General features: G+C 31.3%; 2 protein-coding genes across 3 annotated transcripts; one reads left to right on the top strand and one right to left on the bottom strand.

Moving 5' to 3' along the window:
• Nucleotides 1-2,527: 2,527 nt before the first annotated feature.
• On the top strand, nt 2,528-5,496 carry LOC128188864 (G-protein coupled receptor 157-like). 2 transcript variants are annotated; one of them, XM_052860162.1, is made up of 4 exons: nt 2,528-2,967; nt 3,137-3,363; nt 3,622-3,689; nt 5,389-5,496. In XM_052860162.1, exons 1-4 carry the CDS (start codon nt 2,568-2,570, stop codon nt 5,396-5,398), a joined length of 705 nt encoding a protein of 234 aa, XP_052716122.1. In that variant the 5' UTR covers nt 2,528-2,567; the 3' UTR covers nt 5,399-5,496. The 2 variants fall into 2 exon arrangements, with proteins under 2 accessions (XP_052716122.1, XP_052716121.1); XM_052860161.1 differs by having other exon boundaries at nt 3,622-5,496.
• Nucleotides 5,497-5,650: 154 nt separating this feature from the next.
• On the bottom strand, nt 5,651-21,479 carry LOC128188862 (sodium- and chloride-dependent taurine transporter-like). The gene is made up of 15 exons (XM_052860159.1): nt 21,235-21,479; nt 17,481-17,663; nt 17,154-17,285; nt 16,429-16,573; nt 16,116-16,316; nt 15,787-15,919; nt 15,407-15,541; nt 14,646-14,749; nt 12,548-12,672; nt 12,243-12,355; nt 7,920-8,057; nt 7,385-7,487; nt 7,022-7,122; nt 6,739-6,909; nt 5,651-6,420 (listed from the first exon to the last, which is right to left on the bottom strand). The coding sequence occupies exons 1-15, from the start codon at nt 21,269-21,271 to the stop codon at nt 6,319-6,321; spliced, it is 1,923 nt and encodes a 640-aa protein (XP_052716119.1). The 5' UTR covers nt 21,272-21,479; the 3' UTR covers nt 5,651-6,318.
• Nucleotides 21,480-21,695: the final 216 nt, after the last annotated feature.

Raw genomic sequence — 21,695 nt, 5'->3', positions numbered from 1 at the left:
ACCCGTTTCGTGCAACAGCATGTTCTCTAAAATGATACAAACTTTCAAAGCGTTACAAATTATTCAAAATAAAAACTGAAATTGTAAAGACCTTTCATTCCTCACTTTTTAAGCAGATTTTTGTTTAGACACTCAGTCAAAAAAATCTTGTTTTTAATACATATTGTGTGATAATCATTTACTGGTAATGTTTCTACTTGGCGCGGCTGTCAAATTGAACTTGATAAAATTTGAAAAGTCACACCAATAAGATTTTATATTGTCCTAAAAACTACATACTGATTTTATTGTTAAGAATATTGCAGGGCTCAATTTTCGTATTCTTGAAGATTTTTCCTTTTTTCTACATATTTCTGCTGTTTTTTTTTGTTTGTGAGAACCTGTCTGCATTACCGTTCATTGAAGATCTTTTTTAATATAACATTGTTCTACTGTTGTTGTGAATATTAATGATATAATTTGCGTCAAAACAAGATTTTCTAGGTTTCGAAACCATGGTTCCCATTTGTTCGCTGGATTTAGTTGCTATCCCAACACTGGATATAATTTTGTATGATTACGGCACAGAAAATCGTGTTCATAAAAAAAAGATTGTATTGCTTACCTTAACAACATATTATATGAAATCTTCATTCGTGTATCATTTGAGCTATAAACGACATAAACGATTTATTGAAAAGAAATACAACTGCATTCAAGAACCTAATCAACCTTATAAAAATAAAGAAGAAAAAGGAATTAATATTATTAACAAATGAAAGACGATTATAAATTCAGAGGCTTCAAAGAATAAACTTATCTACTTTTTAATTTGATGACCGTGACAAGCAATTGCTCGTTATTTACCAGTTTAATGGATATTGGTTGAAGTAATGTGGGTAGAATGCGTTACAACATGAAGAATTTTTAATGGAGGGCATCACTTTCCCATGGCATATGATATGAATTTTTAAAGGTAAATAGCTCGTCAGTCAGGCGCAAACCACTAAAACCAAAATAGTTATTTACTCTATATTCAATGGTCTATCATAATGGGAATGTAAAATATCACCTTGGATGGATGCACTGGCATAATTATCAGACAGTGTTTAAAATTCATGCATATCACAACTTGCTATTTCTTAATTTGCTCCATATAGATAATTGTCAGGAGATAAATGATTCATAAAGAATCCAACTATTCAGTGTGCTAAAATTTTATTCATGAATTCATGCAGTGTATATATGATTATCCGCTGTCTTTTGGATGATTTAAAAACACATTAATAGTAAACAACCTAAAGTAAAGATGCTCTTTAGACAAGCTATTGATGATTTAGCTTTATTCTGCTTGTATATTTTTTTTCAAACTTAAATTTTGAAAGCCAACAAATGTTGCGGAACAATGAATATTCACTATTATCAATGAACAAAAAACGCAGCCGAAAAAAAGTTTTACTGGCCAGTTGTTTTTTCAATTTACAGAAAAATAAAAATGGATAATTTAAATCAAATTAAATTTTGTAGAAACATGATTGTAAAAAAAGTAGTTAAAGTGTTAACTGTGTGCGCTCTCTCTCTCTCTCTCTCTCTCTCTCTCTCTCTCTCTCTCTCTCTCTCTCTCTCTCTCTCTCTGTGTGTGTGTGCAAAGGCAAAAATATGTCGATTGAATTTAATGAACATCTATTGTTAACTGACTGCATCAATTTGAGTTGGTCGCTGTGTCGGTTAAAATTATCTTTGGACTCAATGTGCAATCAATGATACTGCATGTACTCAATTCAAATGTTTAAAAAATGTAAAACGAGATATAACTAAGCATTCCGCACTGAGTTGTTCGTGTTACTTTTATTGTACTGGTGTTTTTGTATGATTTAATGTTCTTTAAATCCGGGATCGATTTTCAAAGCTCCACAGCTGGTGTAGTCTCTTGCTTAGGTCTTTAAACTACATTGTCTCTAACACCTTTACCTGTGGATTAGCATGTAACCTGTATAAAAAGAAGAACGACATCTTCCATTTGACTACTAATATTGTTTAATAAGCAACATCACAATGCTACAGTGGCTATCATGAAGATATTATATTGTATATATTGTGTACAGTAGGTTTTGAGTACAATATCTTTCGACATCCTAGTTTTTCGTCCTATAATAAATGAGTAACAGTGGTCATAAACATGATATATACCTATAAAAGGAACGAAAAGTGGGGGGGGGGAAATACATTTGTACGTATTGATTGATATATTGATATATTGATGTAATGCCGAGTACTGACTGCTAGAATGGACAATCTTTTGTTTTTCGTCAGGTTCTATTTTTCAAAAATCCACTCATTTCTGTAAATCGTATCACCTTCATTGCTTTGCTTTGTCACCAACAATATATAGTCTTTATCTAGCCATTACTAAAATATGAATTGTGTCATTTTGATATCAACACTAGTAATGTATACCCTATTTAAACATGATAACATTATGATAACATTACTTTTTATATATAAAGTATATATAAAGATATGTATGTTCCTGGTTACCTTTCTACCTTTACTGCGTTTACGGTTTTATGTTAGGTTAGGAGGGAAACATGTCGCTAGAAATCTTGTCACAGGCCAGTATCACACTAATTAGTGCTTCCCTCTCCGTCATTGGAGGACTGGCACTCTTACTGACATACGTGAAGATTCCGATATTTCAAACTTCTGTCCACAGACTTCTTGTTTTTCTGACGATTGCTGATATTCTGACTGCTTTTGGATACATCATAGGGACTGTGAACTTTCTCACACTGAACGATGATCAGAGGAACACTACAGATCCAATGTGTGAAGCACAGAGCTTCATCACTACTTTCTCTAGCTTATCTTCCTTTGGTTGGACGTCTGTTATTGCAATTCATCTGTATCTTCTGATCAGGTCTCATAGAAACTTTGAAAAGGATCGTTTGGTAAAAGCTTGGTACTTTACCATAGGATGGATTTTTCCTGGTGATGATTTTTTATTCAAATTTTAAATAAGTTGCATGGAACGCTATTTTTTTCATTTATTTGTATTCAAAAATTAACATTTGTGCATTTCTACAAATTTTGCTATCAAATAATATCTATAACATAGACGTTAAAATACGGTTAAATATTAAATTTATTATCTATATAGCAACCATAACCACTGTTGTTCTGGCAATAAAAAAGCTTGGTAGAGATACCCACGGACAGCAAGCAGGAACTGGCTTATGGTGCTGGATCAAACTTGATTACAAGGACAACAGAATTCACCCATCAGATATACGTCTTATGTTCATATCAGGAAAGCTCTGGGAAATTCTAACATATGTACTGTCATTCTCTGTATACATGTTGTTAAAAATTACCACGTTTTTAGAGGTATGACTTAATACACATTTTTGCACTGCCTTTGGAATTTACACAGAATGAAGCTTTTTCACTTAGTCAACTGAAATATGACTGAAATGTAACAAAAAGGTGACTGAATTGCATATCTCTGCCATTCAATTACTTTTCCAAAACTTTCAGTTGACATTTAGTTAGCTGAATGAAAGAGCTTTATCATGTGTTATGTATTGTTTACCTACATGTATCTCATATGGTTGAAAATACGTGTTCAAATCTATTTACTTCTAGAGACAAAGAAACAGTAACTACAGCTGGGGTCGTGTCAAAGGAACGGATCTAAGAGACGAAGATGAAAGGTTTTGCTTCACATGGCTTATTCTTTATTTACTGAGACTCTGGGGAACTATAAGATTTTTCTTTGCAATCTCTGGTGACGGATCTAATCAAAAAATTACAAATGCGGACAACATCCTTAAATATTTTCATTGTGCTGGGGACTGTGCGCAGGCCTTGGGAAACTTTCTTTTATTTTGTGTTTTTGATAAAAACATCAGAAAGAAGTATGGAGAAATATTTTGTAGATACCGTTATGATCGAAATCAAAATGTATTGTTAAATACTTCAGAATCTACAAATTATCAAACTACATTTCGTATCAAACGGAAGGAAAATGACGCCATGTTAATGTGAATCGAACTGACTCCATCTTGTGTATTGTCTTGGAAAGAAATATAAACATTAGGTCCATAACGGAGGAAATAAAACTTGTATAAAAAGGAACTAAATTATATGTACCAAACCTAACTTTAAGTGTAAAATAATGTCTGAACAAGCTTATCTTTTAAAAAGATTGGTGAGCTAGCGCTGTAGCCATCATAAAACACATAAGTAGATTTATAAAACATTGGTTTAAATTTCTGAATCTATTAATTAACAATAGGAAGGCACAGTGGTGTACTGAAATCGTGCTGGAATGGGGTCTCAATTTAAAATTGTAAATCTAGAGTGGGCTTCACATCGGCAATGACATAGCTCATTGACTGTGCCTTAATCATTATGTATCTACTGTAATTTCAATTTCTATGTGAAAATTTTTAAGAACCATATTGAGACTGTTTTGTACCAATCGTATCTTCTCGGGCCTTTCCGACAAGCTCGGAAAACATTATCCGAGGTTGTTTTCCAAGCTTAAAGGAATAAAGCTAGCTATTTATCATAATATTTAAAATTACTTTGCATTATAAGACCTAAGCTACTGTTACTTTTTGACATTTACAATAGAACACAAAACTTCTTGTGAAGATTATAAAACGAAATTCAATTGGTACAGTTTATCTACAGTAGCACAGTATTCCCAGAATCCCTTACTATGGAGTCGAGCATGCGTATTCCAGTGAAAAAGACTAACGTAGTTGCTAGCGCTCGAGAGCGCTAGCAACGAGTGTGTCTGATTTTTTAAATTTAGAATTTCTATACAAAGTAAAGTAACCTTCGTAACAAGGCCTAGCGAACGCATATCACTGAGGGAATAACAATAGTTTCATTTATCCCCTTTCTCAAACTTAAAAAAAAACAATGCATATTCAGTAGAAATCTTCCTCTTCAGTGTGAAACTTTAGGATGAAATTGATGACTTTCCAGTTCATGGTTCATGAACGATTTAATATCAAATCCAAAACTTTTTGTTTATTTTTTCGTCAATACATCATGATGGGCCTTCTTTTAAGGTTATTATAATGAATATTGTAGCACAATATCATTATTTAAAAAAACAATTTGTCCTTATATAAACCTGATGAAATAGAAAATAACAATCTGTATTTTGTGTTTAATTTACAATTTGCATGTGGTGTTTATCTTCTAACATAAACACTATTTGTTTTTACTAGTTGATTTGTTTGCTATCTATATTACGTTATCAGTCAACCGTCAGTATATTCCAAATAACTTAGATAATTTTTATATTTAGAAATTAATACGAATGTCGTACATTGTAATCAGTCTCACTATATACTTAGCAATTCAATGTGTAGAAATTTTTGAAATATTTTTCAGCAAAGGATGATGTGAGTATAATACGGCCACTCTGTAGGACTGAAAAATGTGCATGTATCCTCAAGGACTCCCTTTTCTAACCAAAATAAAACAACCAAATGGAAGATATGCATTGTAATTTATTGTAGGGGTACACTGTTTATATTCAATTCCCGTAGATCTTTTACTCAGCTCACACTTGAAAGTCTTTAAAATATAGTAGCGCAACTGGGTACATATTTTTCTTCTTCTGCTGACCAATGTATTTTATCAAAATATTTATATTAAAGGACAAAATGTACCCCACTGCGCTTAAATGTCACTTTTTAAAAAGATGTAAAAGTGCTATTAGTCATTCCAATTATAAATTGATGTTGTTTACCTGGTGCGAACTCGCTTAAGGTGTTCACTATACGTTAAGATGGTTCCTCAAATCAGCAGAAAACGATAGCATGATGTATGAGAAGAATACAAGTCAAATAGGCAAAAAATAAACAATTTAGGTAGGGGGATATAATTTTCTATAATTCAATTCAGTAAATATGAATAAAAGCGGGCGGATTTTATCATTTTGGAGTATGGATAAATGCACTGGAAACAATCAAATAACAACCAAATATAATCAAAATTGTTTACTTTTGTAATTTCGTTTTATTTCATCCATTTTATGATATGCAGTAATTTAAAGTTTTAACTAAACAGTTTGATGTCCTTTATCTCAAAAATAACAATGCAAGAATAAATAGCAATTATAATGATAAGCAAATAAAATTTGACAAACTCTGAGAAAATATATTAACTAGTGTAGAATGATAATCAATCTAAAACAGATTTATATTGTGATGACCGTCATTGTATACCGACAAGTCTTTGCCCATCTTGTTTCCTTTTATTGTATATTAAACATTTATAAAAACTGACAATATTTCATGTACGGCAAATGTTGATCGATCATGTCCAACTTTGCTGCATTAGTAACGCATCATCTTTGTACATCCATTTTTTACAAATTTGATCTGCTCTGAGTTTTGGTACAATCGCTTTCTTGAAACGCTAAAATATAGAAATGTCCTTTTAAGCTGACTGGTTTGTCTGTCATTGAAAGTATATTTTTAAATGATATTTTGAATATGAAATAACAAACTTAAAGCCTTGTTACTTATTTTTGTTTTTAAAAAAGGCGGGGGTTGAACACTGTAATCTTAAATCAGTATCATCATCCGTTTATCTTTGCTTAGTTTACTGATAAAAAAAAATCTTTTAGTGAAGAAAAATAGATATTTGTGATTAAGACTTTCGTTTTCTAATAACTGGGCCAATACACCAATGTAACGTTTGTCACCAGCAATAGATCGTCTTCAATATACCGACCTCTTTAATAGGACCTTCGAGTGTTAGAAGTTTGCCCATCAAGTACAAAGGAATGCAACACATGGACACCAGGGCCAGCATCAGCCCAAACCATTGAGCCCACGCAGGGTACTCATATTCGTTCTTGTATTTTAGTGGTTTATATCCGATCACTTGAAATACAAAAATACCCTGAAAAAAACCCATAAGTTTGGTTTCCTAAAGGTTCCACGATGAGTCAACAGAAAGTGATCAAAGTGATGTTCCTTGCGTGTTTTTTGTAACTTTTTGGGTTTAAACTTACGGCGGTTACAAGCGGTGTGATGTATTTCCAACATATATGGAACCATTTGTTGATTCTGTATCCTATCATTAACTCTATGGCGTCGTAAAACTTTTCCGACTCTATTTGTATGAAACAAATCAAATTATTTATAATTTCCGTACATCAAAATTCTAAAAGCTACCGTTATATATGAGGTTGCTTGAAAATCTGAAAGGTATTTAAGATAATAAAGGATGTTTAAGAATGTTTAAGAACCTTATTGTAAAAATAAATAAGTAAATAGAAATCTTTTTTTAACGATGCGTCTAAAATATAATAACAGCATAATGTACAATATAATATAACCGTTATCAGTTGTGCCTTAACTTTATATACATTTACCAAATATCCATCCGATGGCAATACATTCCCAAAAGCATACCCAAAGCAGAACCATACCAGAGGCCGAATAGTAGTCATACAGCTGGAAGACGTACATTCCTCCCTAAAACATTGAGAGATGGAGGGATGGAACAGAAGTAATATGTATGTAGAGGTCTTAATAGAAGAGTGTTGTAAACTATAAAACACTTGAAAATGAGGGCGGTGCCACTTTTGACTGAAAGTCCCAGTACCTACTTTCCACGAATAAACAGAATGAATAAACAGCTGTTGAAATTGATTTCATTTTATATTTTCTTAATGATTTAATGGTTGTCTTTTTAATTTATGCATGTTTTGTAATATATGATTCATATCTCTGTGCCGAATTATATGTTAGGCAATATGTGATATTTGTAAAAAAGATTTTATTTTGTTCCATGTGGTCATACTTGTATAACTTAAGTTCCATTATATGCCAATTTATTATGTGTTCTGTTATGCTCTATAACTAATTTAAATGTTCTTGTCTTTTAAAATATAAATTTAAACTTACCCTGGACACCATTGAAAGACCCATAGCAAACCATAAACAACACAAAACCACCGTCAGAATCATTCTTCCTTTGGTCTTATACAGCTGTCGTGGAAACAAGTCGCTTATATGTGCTACCACAGATTCTACCATCACAAACTAAAACAAATCATGTTACAATTGAATCCACTGACATTGCATGCCCTATAATCATATAACAATTAAATTCACTGACATTACATGTCCTATAATCATATTTTTTTTTATTTGCAATTTTTTGTAATTACATTTTTCACATTCATACATACACAAACACACATACCATAGATTATAAGTAATTATACTATAAAGTTGATACAATCAGGAAAAAAAAACTATATGACTTCTGCTCTAGATCTTGTATATATTAAACATCACAGAAAAGATTTTTCCATTCAGACCATATTGTATTATGTTTGTAAAAAGAAGAATTTCTAATTGCTAGACAACTTTCAATTTCATATCTATAAAGTAAATGACACATTAGTCCAGCAATGTTTGGGGTTTTTTTATTACAAAGACATTGAAAAATATACTGTTTGGTAAATAAAATTAGAAAATTAATGACTAAATTTGACTTTGAGAGAGGAGCCTCTCCGAATAATACATTGATTACATTAAAACCAACTCTCTTTGAGACAGTATTGTAAATATGCATACTCAAACTATTCCAGATAGCAAGTACAAAGAAATTATAAAATTATTCAAGTTCACCATATTCAAGCCTCCTGCAAAGAGGTTTTGTGTCACGACTGAGCGTTTAATTTTATCACACTTGGATTTCCAAATAAATCTAAAAAAATCATTGTTCAAAAAATTAATTGTTTCTATTCTTGGATTTGGTAATGAAATAAGTAAATGGTTTATTTTTGGAATAATAAGACTCTTAAGTACAGTAAGTCTTCCTATGGGAGTAAGAATTCGCCTTTCCCATTGTTGGATGAGTGCAGAGATTTTTGGAATTTGAATATTATAATTTAATTCTGGAATTTGTTCCAAGTCAACAGAAAAATGAATACCTAATAATACAAATTCAGTGGCTCCCCAATCTAATTTCCATCTAGAGTGATGAAAGACTTCAGATGAAAATTTTTTTGAGCCAAACCATATAATTTTTGTTTTTGAGCTATTAACTTTCAACCCCGATATTTTTGAAAATAATTCTAAAGTTTCGAGAGCATTAATTAAAGATGAAGCAGAACCGTCAAGAATAAGGGATGTATCATCTGCATACTGGGATATTTTATGTTCTCTATCATACACAAAAATGCCTCTAATATCTTTATTTTGTTTAATTAGTATAGCCAATATTTCAGCACAAAGAATGAACAGACATGGGGCTACAGGGTCACCCTGACGACATCCTCGCTGTATTTCAAACTGTTGCGACAGAAAGCCGCTTTGGAGAATAGCCGCTTTAAAATTTGTATTGAGAATTTTTACCCATTTGATGATATGATTTCCGAATCCAAAAAAAGGTAACACCTTATAAATAAATGACCATGAAATTGAATCGAAAGCTTTTTCAAAGTCAATAAGCATGAGTAATCCAGGGATATTCTTGACTTCTGTATAAGACATAAGATCATAAATAAATCGTGTATTTTCACCAATGTATCTACCCTGTATGAAACCAGTCTGAGTATTAGAAATAAGTAAATCAAGAGTAGATTTTATCCTAAGACTGACACATCCAGATATTAACTTGTAAAAAACATTCAATAGTGTAATTGGTCGCCAATTTTTTAGGAATTGTCTAGGTTTGTCACCTTTAGGTAGGCATGATATAACTCCTAACCTCTGAGACACTGGCAATTCTCCACGTAAAAATATTTGGTTAATTGCTTTTGTTATATAGTTTTTAAGATCAGCCCAAAAGAACTTTAAAAATTCAGCTGTGAAACCATCACTTCCAGGCGACTAGTTATTTTTCATGCTTTTTAAAACATTTAATATTTCACCTTCACTGAAGTTTTTATCTAAAATTTTAGATGTTGATTTATCTAATTTTGAAATATTATGAGGCTGGATAGTTGATTCTAAATCTATATCAGAAAGCTCATGATCTGCATTTTTAAAAAGATTCTCATAATAAGCTTTCACCTCATCCATGATTTCTAACTGATTATATAAAGTCTTCTCTTCTGATACTACAACTTTTTTAATAATTTTATTAAGAAAATTTCTTGACTCTAAATGACAAAAATATTTAGTAGGTTTTTCTCCTTCATCTACCCATTTTGCACGAGAGCGTATAAAGTGTCCTCGTAATTTTTCTTTTCTGAAATTTTCAAGAGCTGCTTGTTTTTCCTCTAACAATGAAAGATCAAATACATTACTATTTTCTAGCTCATTAATATCCGATATCAGTTGCTTTTCTATCTTGTCATTGTTCTTCTTCCTATAAGATGAATAAGAAATTGTCAAGCCCCTTATTTCCATGAGAAGAATTTCCAAAAATGCAGACTCATCTATAGAGTTTTTATATTGATCTTTAACTGACTGAATGACTTCTTTAACTTTTTCAACATAAGTTCTATCCCGAAGTAAATTATTATTAAATTTCCATAGCCCTCTACCTCTTAAAAAAGTATTAAATTTAAATTCAAATACAACAGCAGAGTGGTCTGACCTATACCCAGATTTGATCGAGACATTCTCAACAATATTTGAAAGATTTTCTGAAATCAATATATAGTCAAGTCTCCCTTGTTTTAATGGATTTCTCTTTCTCCATGTGTAAGCTTTTTTATCAGGGTTAAGAATACGATAGTAGTCAATCAGACATAAGTCGCTCATAATTTCTAGCAATTTTTCTTTAGCTTTTGGATTATTAACATGTGAATAATTCTGAGTGTCAAGAGTTTGATTGAGGGCTATATTAAAATCACCACAAAGAATATAATAGTCATTGTCAAACTCTAAAAACATTCACGTACTTCTTCAAAAAAATCTGGACAGTCAGTGTTGGGACCATAAATATTAATCATTGTAACTCTATTGTCATCAATACTTAAATCCAAAGCCAATAAATTGCCATTACTGTCTTTCTTTTCTTTATGTAACTTTAATTCAAAATTATTGTTAAAAAAAAACAGCAACCCCTCGTGAATTTGAACAGAGAGAGTTAAAAATGCACCTATAACCCCATTGAGTTTCAACAATAGTCTCAAGATCGAACGTAAAATGGGTGTCCTGAAAGCATATAATTGAATACTCTTTAGATTTGTTAAAATTCAACACATCTTGTCTTTTGGATGGAGTACCGAGTCCTTGACAGTTTACTGTTGCAATTTTGATTGTATCAACCATGATCTGATATGGAGACTAAACAGACATTCATACTACACATTCATACAAAAAGGCCTAAAGAAAAAATACAACGGTGTAAAATACAATAATGGTTTAAACAGCACTAGTTTTAATAACACAAAAACGTTCCTGGTAGGTACATGTACTCACGTCCCGTTGAAAAAGAGTTGACTGAAAAACAGCACAGGGTTGCACGACACCGGAAGTCAATGTAGAGGAACATAAAATACAATTGTGATCGGACAACAAGAAAAGTTCCGGAAAAAAGTTTTTACGCATCGTATTCATCATCATAATCATATTACAATTGGACCCACTGACATTACATGCGGTATAATCATATAACAATTGGACCCACTGATATTACATGCGGTATAATCATATTACAATTGGACCCACTAACATTACATGCGGTATAATCATATTACAGTTGGATCCACTGACATTACATGCGGTATAATCATATTACAATTGGACCCACTGACATTACATGCGGTATAATCAGAAATTTAAGTGGCATCAAGAGTTTAAAACAGTTTCAAACATGCTCTCATACAACTTTTTCCAATACTTACGAGGATCAAGTCATGGAAAGAATGTTAAAATATCATTTTCTTGAATGAAATGATACTCGTTATACACATCTTTAACACTGAGGACTAAAGGGACAAGGAATCTTGATAACTAAGCATACATATTTTCTATATGCACAAAGATACAATACCATAAGCAAAATTTTTTTATCGTTTTGTAGATTGAAAAAATGACAATAACAAACGTTCACCATCTCAAATATCCATTAAACGAAATACAAATTCAAAGCAGAGCAACACAGACCTCTATAAAGATAAAAGTAGAAATGGTATATTTGTTCAGACAGACAGACAGACAGACAGATAGACAGATAGATAGATAGATAGATAGATAGATAGATAGATAGGCAAGCAGATATCATTTTATAAGCAGATACCATCATTTTAATTTGATAATTACTTGACTGTCTATTCCAATTAAAAATAGCATCATAAAGAAAAGAATGGCCCAAAGTTGTGGAAGAGGCATCATGGTGACTGCCTTGGGGTACACGATGAATACCAAACCTGGACCTAGTATGGAAAAAACAGTCTGTACTACAAGATAAATGTACATGTACATACTTTAAGTAAGTGAATTTACTGAGATTTTTATTTTCTTTTATATCAAATTTACCCCAAATATCTCCCAATATAGTACAACTGTCGACAAAAACGCGTTGGTATGCAGTTCTTCTTTACATTTCAAGTTGTGTTACTCTCTACCTGATTCCGCAACTTGGTCTATGTCCACCTTTTGTTCATGCGCCATAAACCCAAGAACAGAGAACACTGCAAAGCCACTGAGGAAACTGGTACCAAAATTGAATCCCGCTACGATCATAGTATGCCTATAAGATCGTAAAAAGCTTATCATTTACTTTAGGTATTCGATCCATATATCATACCCCCAGATTCAATGAATCTAGATACATAACAGATATGTATGGGCTTAAAACTCATTATACTTAGACATCATTTCATGTTTAAGTATCAGTAGGTAAGAGCAAAATATGTCCAAATAAATGACCTTTTCTTTTTCTTGAAGAGTTGTCCCCCTGTGCTTATAATTTATAAAAATCAATTTCAGAAAGATTTATCCAGAATAAAAATTGTTTTAAATACTGATAAAATACATTTGTTACATTAAAAGTTCAAAATTTATCAATTTAAACTTAACTATAACAGTTTCCTGTTATAGTTAAGTTTAAAATGATAAATTTGAAACTGTTAATGTAACACATCTTTCCACCAGAGTATTTATTGATATTCTTTGTATTTACTTTTTTATTGTCAAAGAATTGCTTATCCCTATAGACCTCAATGCAATCTTCATTACTTAATTACTGATAAGGTAATATTTTACACACGCTTAATATATATAATGATTAGTTAATATGTATTTAGTATATCATCATGTTTCAATGTGTATTAAGTTTGTTGAATGGTTTCGTTGTTTTTTGAAAGAGTTTATACGAAATATATATTTTTATTCAGTTGCCCCGTTTTTTTAACCCACTTGAACTAAATTATGAAAAGAAATACTAACGCTTCTCGGTGGGATGTCATAGTACGAAAGACAAATAAAGCCACATAAAAAAATATTTCATCTCGTAATAACGAGATTTTTTCTCGTATTTACGAGTTTATCATCTCGTTATTACGAGAAAAGATCTCGTCATAACGAGTTAATTATATCGTTATTACGAGCAATATCTCGTTATAACGAGATAATTATTTCGTTATTACAAGAAAAGATCTCGTAATTACGAGAAATGATCTATAAAAAATGGTGCCTTTCACTGTTCTAATTGTACTCTATGTTAAATGAATGAACATATAGGCCTATTAAGAAATTTATTGAATTAGTGAAAGAAATTTCATTAGAAGGAGCAAAGCAAATTGATTAATAAATTAACTGACCAATTTATTAATCTGAGGGATAAATTAAATTTGTTTTCAGACTCAAAAATGTTAATATACAAAAATAATTATTTTCAATATACATGTAGGTTGTGTATGAATACATGTATGTAAAACATAATTCGACGTAACTCCCGTATATCCATGATTGAAACTATGTAGTTATCTGTTACTAATAGAATTGTGTTTTTATGACTTGGACTACCTAGTATTTACTTCAGAGTGGGACTGTATTAAACATTGAAAAATATAAGTATATGAACTTCTTTCCACCTATTCAAATAAGATAAAATATCATTTCCGATCATTTTAAAAAGTCAGAACTAAAAATTTGCAGTTTTATCCACAAAAGCTAAGGTTACTGGACATTTTTAAAAAAGTCAAATTTTGAAATTCAAGCATTTAGTTTAAATTAGGTATTTAACAAAATACTTTACATGGTCATAAATATATGCACAAAGTCAACATTATATCCATCTACTTAATATAAAAGTATGATGACGTGCCAAGGGCCAATTTAAGCCATTTTTATACTTAGAAGTCTTTACTGTGATATCTATATAGAATTTGCAATCCATAAATAAATGTCAAAATAGAGAAATCTTCTAATCATCCCGAATTAGTTGTGACATTTATTCATTTTTATCATAAGCGCTATTGTTTCACTTGAAGTGGTTATTTCTTCTCAATTTTGCAATAGTATAAGAATGTGTTTAAACTGTGATATGACTTGTTGGCTTACATCTTAAAGCTTTTTGACCTTTTTTACAAAAGGAACCATTAGATATTATGACATTTTCATCACTCCAAAATCATACTTTAACTGGCAAAAATTAAGAAGTAATTACATTTTATATATCTTAGACAGCTTAGACATACTTAACAATCTATAGGCACTGACTTGTAGAAATCTGTATTAAAAGTGTTGTAGCTTCCAAGGCTGGTCATGACTCCGAGGGCGACAGCTGCCGAAAAGAACACCTGTGTCCCTCCGTCGATCCACACCTAATGAAAGAAATAAAGATGTATTGCATGCCTAAACTCTGAAATCAGTATGTATACTGGCACCAATATACAATAGATAAATTCTAAAATTAAAACGGACCACAAAAACAACGCGGTCGTTGCTCGGAAACGTCGTTGGAAGAACGGAATATGTTAGTGACTAATTGAATAAAACCAATAGTAATTTTAAATTGAAAAACCATTAACTCATTTCAGTATCTTCTTGTTCTAGAAACAAACTAAATAAAACTGAAACTGTTGATTTCTTTTTTTTTTTCCTATTCATATCATAAAGCGTATGGGTGAGGAAGCTGTGTTTATTGGGTGAAATATACACACAAGTGGTGTATATATACCCGGTATATATATATATATATATATATATATATATATATATATATATATATATATATATATATATATATATATATATATATATATATATATATATATATATATATATATATATATCAGTGAGGCATCAGAGTTGATAACAAACTACTTGGTTAAACAATATTGGTACAAAAGTTTGATATCATATCTATTAAAGACGAAACAAAAAAATCATGTCATATAGCTAATTTAAAAGGTTTTTCAAGTGAAACAATTTTGACAAATGGTTGAATGTGGTAAAATAATTGTTCATAACACAATTACCTGAGCGTCCTGTAAACGGCTGAAGTCGGGGGACAGGAAGTATTTGATTCCGTCTCCAGCTCCGGGTAGAGTCGCACCACGAACCAGTAATGTGATGAGGATGACGTAAGGGAACGTTGCTGTGAAGTACACCACCTAAACAGACGGAATCTGCATCACAAACATAAATCCCATCGACAGCATTGGCAGGTTATTTTAAAATGTGTTGCATGTTTTTATCCTCCAACCAGATATGTTTACCGCCATTGTTATCTTTTATTAAACTAGACGTGTGTACATGATGACAGAATATAGTGGACAGATAGTTCTAATGTAAATTTAGATAACATCTCAAAAGAAAATATATTACAAAACTGTAGCTTAATTTCTCTATTACCAACCTTCCCACTCCATTTGACACCCCTCCAAACACAGAAGTAGATGACGATCCACATCACCAACAGACAGACAGTCAGGTGAGGAACAAGTCCCCCACCATCCTCTATGGAATCCGAGATCTGGAGCACGTGGTTTCTAATTTTGAAAAAGATGAATTTTTAACCCGACATATCTAATCAACCTTGCATATAATTTTAAAAGTATAATCAAAATTTCTTCATATTCGATTTAAGAAATTGTGTTTACAAAATGTACAGTCATAGAACATTGTATAAAAAAGGTTTTTGGAATGATTTGAACCGGATATAAGGGTCATGTAAGGAACACTAACTCCCAAAACTCGACTGTCGGGTCTATAGCAGCAGTGTGATCTAAAGAGCAATTTACGGCTGTAGTGTTTAAAAGGTTGGTGCGCAGAGTTATGTTGATTGAGTCTTCTTTTTCTGGTATTTGCCCCGTGGTTACAGGAGAAATATATTGACTCTCAGTTCCACATAGACGGTCGAGTAATTCCTTATTTGATGATGCACATCTGTTGATATAATTTGAATCACTTTTATATACAATATCAATAAAGTTAAGTAGAACTTAATGAATTTCACAGTCCTGCTTCAAAAAATTCATGGACGTAAAATTTGGAAAACCTTTCCGTGTTCCAGGCATTGAGACAGGACCCCCACGGTATCTCCTTCGATACACTGGCGTACATGTAGTATAGACCCCAGGCCAGAATCACTATGTAGTATGTACTGGCCAGAAAACACATCAGAAGGGTAGCTATCCCGATACCTGAAACAGAAAGAATCATTCTTACTGAGTTGCATGTGATTTATGTTGCTTCCTTTTTGTGTTTAGATACGATACGATAATGATTTTACTTAAGCATTGTCAACATTAAAAACGGGGGGGGGGGGGGGGGGGGGGGGTAAATAAAAACCACTAGGATAAAAATCAGTTTCCGAAGCTTTCGTTGGTTTTTCGCAAAATTCGACCCCAGGGCCAGTGTGTCCCTTAAACTTTTCTTTCTATCTTAATTTGTTCCTTTGAACAAAACTTATCAAAATATCTGAGATTTTTTAGGGCAGACTGGTCTTGAAAGATATCTAGACCAAACACCATGCTGTTTTCGCCAACTTTGAAGATTAATAATAAAATTGCAAGAGCAATATGATAGGTTTAAAATGCAAATTGGAAAAATTTAGAAATATGTACGATAGAAAATAACAAAGGGTTATTAATTTTCAAAAGTAATTTTTTCCGGGAAATCCATCTCCCATATAAGTCAATGTAATTGTTATTCGCATTAAATTCTCTTCATCTAATTTTTCGACTTATTGTTATATCATTGGAATAAGTAACGACGACGAACCTTGAAACAAAGGGCAGATAATCCAGGACTTCAGGCCTCCTCTGGACATATACTGACCCAGACCAATCTCTAGTAACATTACAGGCAGTGCTCCGCTGAACAGCATGATAAAGTACGGTATCAAAAACGCTCCTGAATATATAAACGTATAAACAATAGACTGAACCATGTTTGAACTGCGATATAAAGTGGAGGACATGCAAGTAAAATCCAAATGTAATTATACTTAATATTACCAAATAAAATACTAATGTTTGGCGCAAAATTTATGGAAAATGATTAGATTGTTGTATATGTAAAGGCGTTTATTCTTTTTTAGTGAATTACCTCCTCCATTTTTGTAGCACAGATATGGAAATCTCCAAACATTGCCTAGTCCAACTGTATTACCGATACATGCGAGGACAAAATCAAGCTGACTAGACCATCGGGCGCGCTCAACCGGACTTTCTGCATTAGAATTTGTGACTTCCAAGGAAATCTTTAGATTCTTCTTATCCATGTGGAATACTGAACACAATATTAAACGTTTACTAAGTAATTTCAGTTTTATTTATAGTACTATTTCGTTATAAAAGTGACGAATTAAATGCAAAGCATGATTTTACACATTAACTTGGATAAATGCAAAGCAGGATTTTTTACATCAACTTGGATAAATCAAGCAATAGGGTTAAGGTATTCAGTGTAAAATGAAGGAATGTAGAACAGTTTTGAATAATTATGAACTTGTTAAAGATTTACCCCAAAATAACGATGAAAGTGAAATAAACGAAATTCATGACTGATCACACACATGTATAAAAAGCAGGTGTAACGAAGGATAATGACCCCCGTACAATTATTCTACAGCTAGGGGGTCATTATTCTAGTCGAAAAATGACCCCAGGTCATTATTCTACGGAGGTCAGTATTCTTCTTTACACTGGCCATTTTGCTCCTAAAACTTTTTTGAAGAGTTATCTTCCCTTGATTATAAGAAAGTTTGGGTTTTTTTTCAAAATATCTGCGGTAAAAAATGATTCATTTCATTTTGTATTTAAAAAAGAAAGAGTTAATGCATAATAATATTCAACAAGAGATTTGTATGAAATTCAAGTTACTTTTTACAATATCTGAACAAAACGTTCACTGCCCATAAACTACAATGTAAAATTCAATGTGCAATTGATTGGATTTGAAAAATCCTTTGGTGGTTTTTTTTATTTAACAACACCTTCAAAATGATATTTAAAAGATTGTCCTGAAAAATATTGGACCATTCATTCATTAGGTACAAGATTTGGTCGTCATACTTTGAATACCTTAAAGGGTTACACAGGGAGAAAAAGTTAAATGTAGAAAGCTCTAGAAGAATGCGTATGCCCAATAATACGAAAGCCCATTGAGCTCATTTTCGTAGGTAAAAATTGCGAATAAACGCGAAACTTTCGCGAATAAACGCGAAACTTTCGCGAATAAACGCGTAACTTTCGCGAATAAACGCGAAAATTTCGCGATATAACGCGTAACTATCGCGATATAAACGCGAAACTTTCGCGATATAACGCGTTACTTTCGCGAATAAACGCGAAAGTTAAATATAAATATTGTTATTTCATAGAAGAACCCCTATGAAGAATAATTACTGAAAACAAATATATTATAATAATTTAAATAGAACAAAATAATATTATATAAAGATGTAAGTGAATTAGATTTAACCTTATGCAAATTGATATAAATTCAAACGTAGGAAACTTTTAAAATCTTAGTACTGATTTTCAAAGGACATAATGCATTGCGCTTCTCACATTCTAATGGGCGCTGTATTATTGAAAATGAGGCAGCAACATATTTTAATCATAGCAATTTTAATTCGAATTAAACGATTTATTAAGTATCATTTTCGAATTTTAAAGATATCATTGTTTAAAACGTTATTATATATGTTATATCGCCGCGACATAAATTAACGTCTAGTTTAATATCAGAAAGATAAGTCAAGCTGTGAATTGAAATTTTTAAACTATTGTTCAAATTAATCTAGATGACGTAAATTCGTCCTCCAAATTTATCATATATGTCATTCAAAAATTTATACGAAGATTTTAAAGGTTTCCGTCGGTTGAATTTATATCAATTTTATAAGAAAAAGATAATCAATGAATGCCTGTAGAGACACAGGGTCAGCGAAAAAATGAAAATCTTAATATGATGCTCAAACTTATTATCTACTTGTTACATATAACATATAAAATTGTTATAAAGTTTTATCAGATTTATTAATATCTATATGTAAAAAAGATAATTTTGTCTTCATAAATCAACGTAACACAGATATTATAATTATAATGAATAATAAGTTTTTTATGATATAAAACTTAAAATGTGTTTGTTTTCGATCGTTTTTCTTCATAAGGGTTTTGTATGAAATGACAATATTTATATAATGGTTTCGCGTTAATTGGCGAAAGTTTCGCGTTCATTTGTGAAACTTTCGCGTTGATTCGCGAAAGTTACGCGTTCATTCGCAAAAGTTACGCGTTTATCGTGAATGTTTCGCGTTTATTCGCGAAAATAACGCGTTATATCGCGAAAGTTTCGCGTTTATTCGCGAAAATAACGCGTTATATCGCGAATGTTTCTCGCTTATTTGCGAAAGTTTCGCGTTAATTCGCAAAAAAAATATTTTTTTTTACCTACGAAAATGAGCTCAATGGGCTTTCGTACAATAAAAATATATTGAAAGTATTAAATAATATTTCCTTTGTATTGGAAAAGTTGCTGTCCCATTAACACATTTAAAGAATATGGTGATAGTGAAAACAAATTTATAACTAATATAAAAAAAATTAATTATGAGGAAACTGACAACAAATTTCTTTTTTTTTGTCTGTCAGAATAGGTATAAAGATAAACAAGCTGAAACGGGTTTTCTTTATTTTTTAGACTTTAAGCTAGTCTATCAATTTTTAAAAGGATTGTTTGGAATTTTTTTTGTGGAATTGTTTGTAGATATAATCGATCGAAAATATCTTGATAGTTTGTGGAAAATATAAATTCATTGAGAGATATCCCAAACTTTACGAAAATATTGATGATTCACTATTGTAAGACTGATTTTTTTTAAAAGTTGCGCATTTTGCAGTAAATTTTTTATTCCTTTAAAGGCAAAAAATTTCATTTTGCAAAAACAAAGGGAAATATCTTGATAGTTTGTGGAAAATATAAATTCATTAAGAAATATACCAAACTTTACGAAAATATCGATGATTCACTGTTGTAAGACGTTGGGTTTTTGTAAAAGTTGGTGATTTTGCAGTACATTTTTTATTCCAGTGTTCTGTGACGTCACACTTTTTTGTAAAACTTTGAATTCTTAAAAAATTGTGCAAGATAGTTTTATTTATTTTATGTGAATATAATCACATGGATGTAATTAGAATTATTGGTAGGTTAAAGATATTTTCGCACTTAATTTTATACGAAATTTCCAAATTTTTATATATTTTATCTATGCAAAGGGGAAATAACTCTTTTTCTGACTTTTCTCTCAGTTGTATGTCTAAATGTCATAGTTTTTCTTATTCCAACGATTAATTTTAGAATATTTTTGTAATTTTTGTTTTCTGATAAAGTTGACTTTAAAATTAAACAAGAAAAACAAATTTCTGCCTACAAGATTTTACTTTTAACAGAAAAAAAATACATTTTCTAATGCTAAAATATGCTTTAGTTTATGTTTATCTGGCATATCAAAAAGTGTGATGACATGTATATTTTTTCTAACAATTGATGACATTTAAGTCTATTAAGTCGAAATCAGTTTTTTCAACTTCCCTCAGAGAATTTTACGAGTATGGAGCTACCTTAAAGGCAAGAAAATCTTATTTTGCAAAAACAAAGGGAAGATTACGAGTTTATGCTCATGTAAGACATTGTAAAAATTGAATATTAAAAAAACATAAAATACATGTGAACAAATACTTTTTAACAATCTACTATTTAAAAAAAACCTGCATATTTGTTAAAGCAACCAAGGGTTTTACATTTAAACAACTACATTGAATTTGTATCGTGCGTAATAAATCAACTTTACCTGATATTAAAGCTTTTATTTCCAAATTAATCCGCATGCACGTGAATACTATAGATCTACTTCCTGCTATACAGCAATCCGGGAACAGTTACCCATTACGCTGACTACTTGACCTACTCTTACAATACAGTAACATCCGCAATATGTGTTCCTCTTGATCTAAGTTGTAAGGAGACAAAACAGTAACGATTAACTCTATGGTTATGCCGGTATGTGTTACCGAGTATTCCAAAGCAGTACATTTCTCATTTTTCAGTCGGTTTTTGTTTCCGAATCGGCCTTATTTCTAAAAGAATTACATCATATTGTCCATTGAAACGTGATATTGAATATGCAGCTATATTAAATCGCCAGTTTACTGAAATACAATGCATTTCAGGGAATAAAAATAGTATGATATATTCTGTAGAAAAAGGTTGTTATTCTTCCTTTATTTCTTATAGTATCTGATGTCAAGGTGT

Source organism: Crassostrea angulata, chromosome 6 (genome assembly GCF_025612915.1).
Source record: "Crassostrea angulata isolate pt1a10 chromosome 6, ASM2561291v2, whole genome shotgun sequence".
Lineage (NCBI taxonomy): Eukaryota > Metazoa > Mollusca > Bivalvia > Ostreida > Ostreidae > Magallana > Magallana angulata.
Note: the sequence above shows the minus strand (reverse complement) of the source record. Positions and strands in the feature narration are given on the sequence as shown.

What these genes read in the sequence shown, in the direction of transcription:
- LOC128188862 (XM_052860159.1), bottom strand. Translation starts at nt 21,271, where the DNA reads ATGCGGATTAATTTGGAAATAAAAGCTTTAATATCAG. An exon ending in GTGTCAAATGGAGTGGGAAG is followed by an intron (nt 15,542 to 15,786) that starts GTTGGTAATAGA and finishes CCGTCTGTTTAG; the next exon opens with GTGGTGTACTTCACAGCAAC. An exon ending in GTCTTTCAATGGTGTCCAGG is followed by an intron (nt 7,488 to 7,919) that starts GTAAGTTTAAAT and finishes TCAATGTTTTAG; the next exon opens with GGAGGAATGTACGTCTTCCA.
- LOC128188864 (XM_052860161.1), top strand. Translation starts at nt 2,568, where the DNA reads ATGTCGCTAGAAATCTTGTCACAGGCCAGTATCACACTAATTAGTGCT. An exon ending in CATAGGATGGATTTTTCCTG is followed by an intron (nt 2,968 to 3,136) that starts GTGATGATTTTT and finishes TTATCTATATAG; the next exon opens with CAACCATAACCACTGTTGTT. An exon ending in AAATTACCACGTTTTTAGAG is followed by an intron (nt 3,364 to 3,621) that starts GTATGACTTAAT and finishes ATTTACTTCTAG; the next exon opens with AGACAAAGAAACAGTAACTA.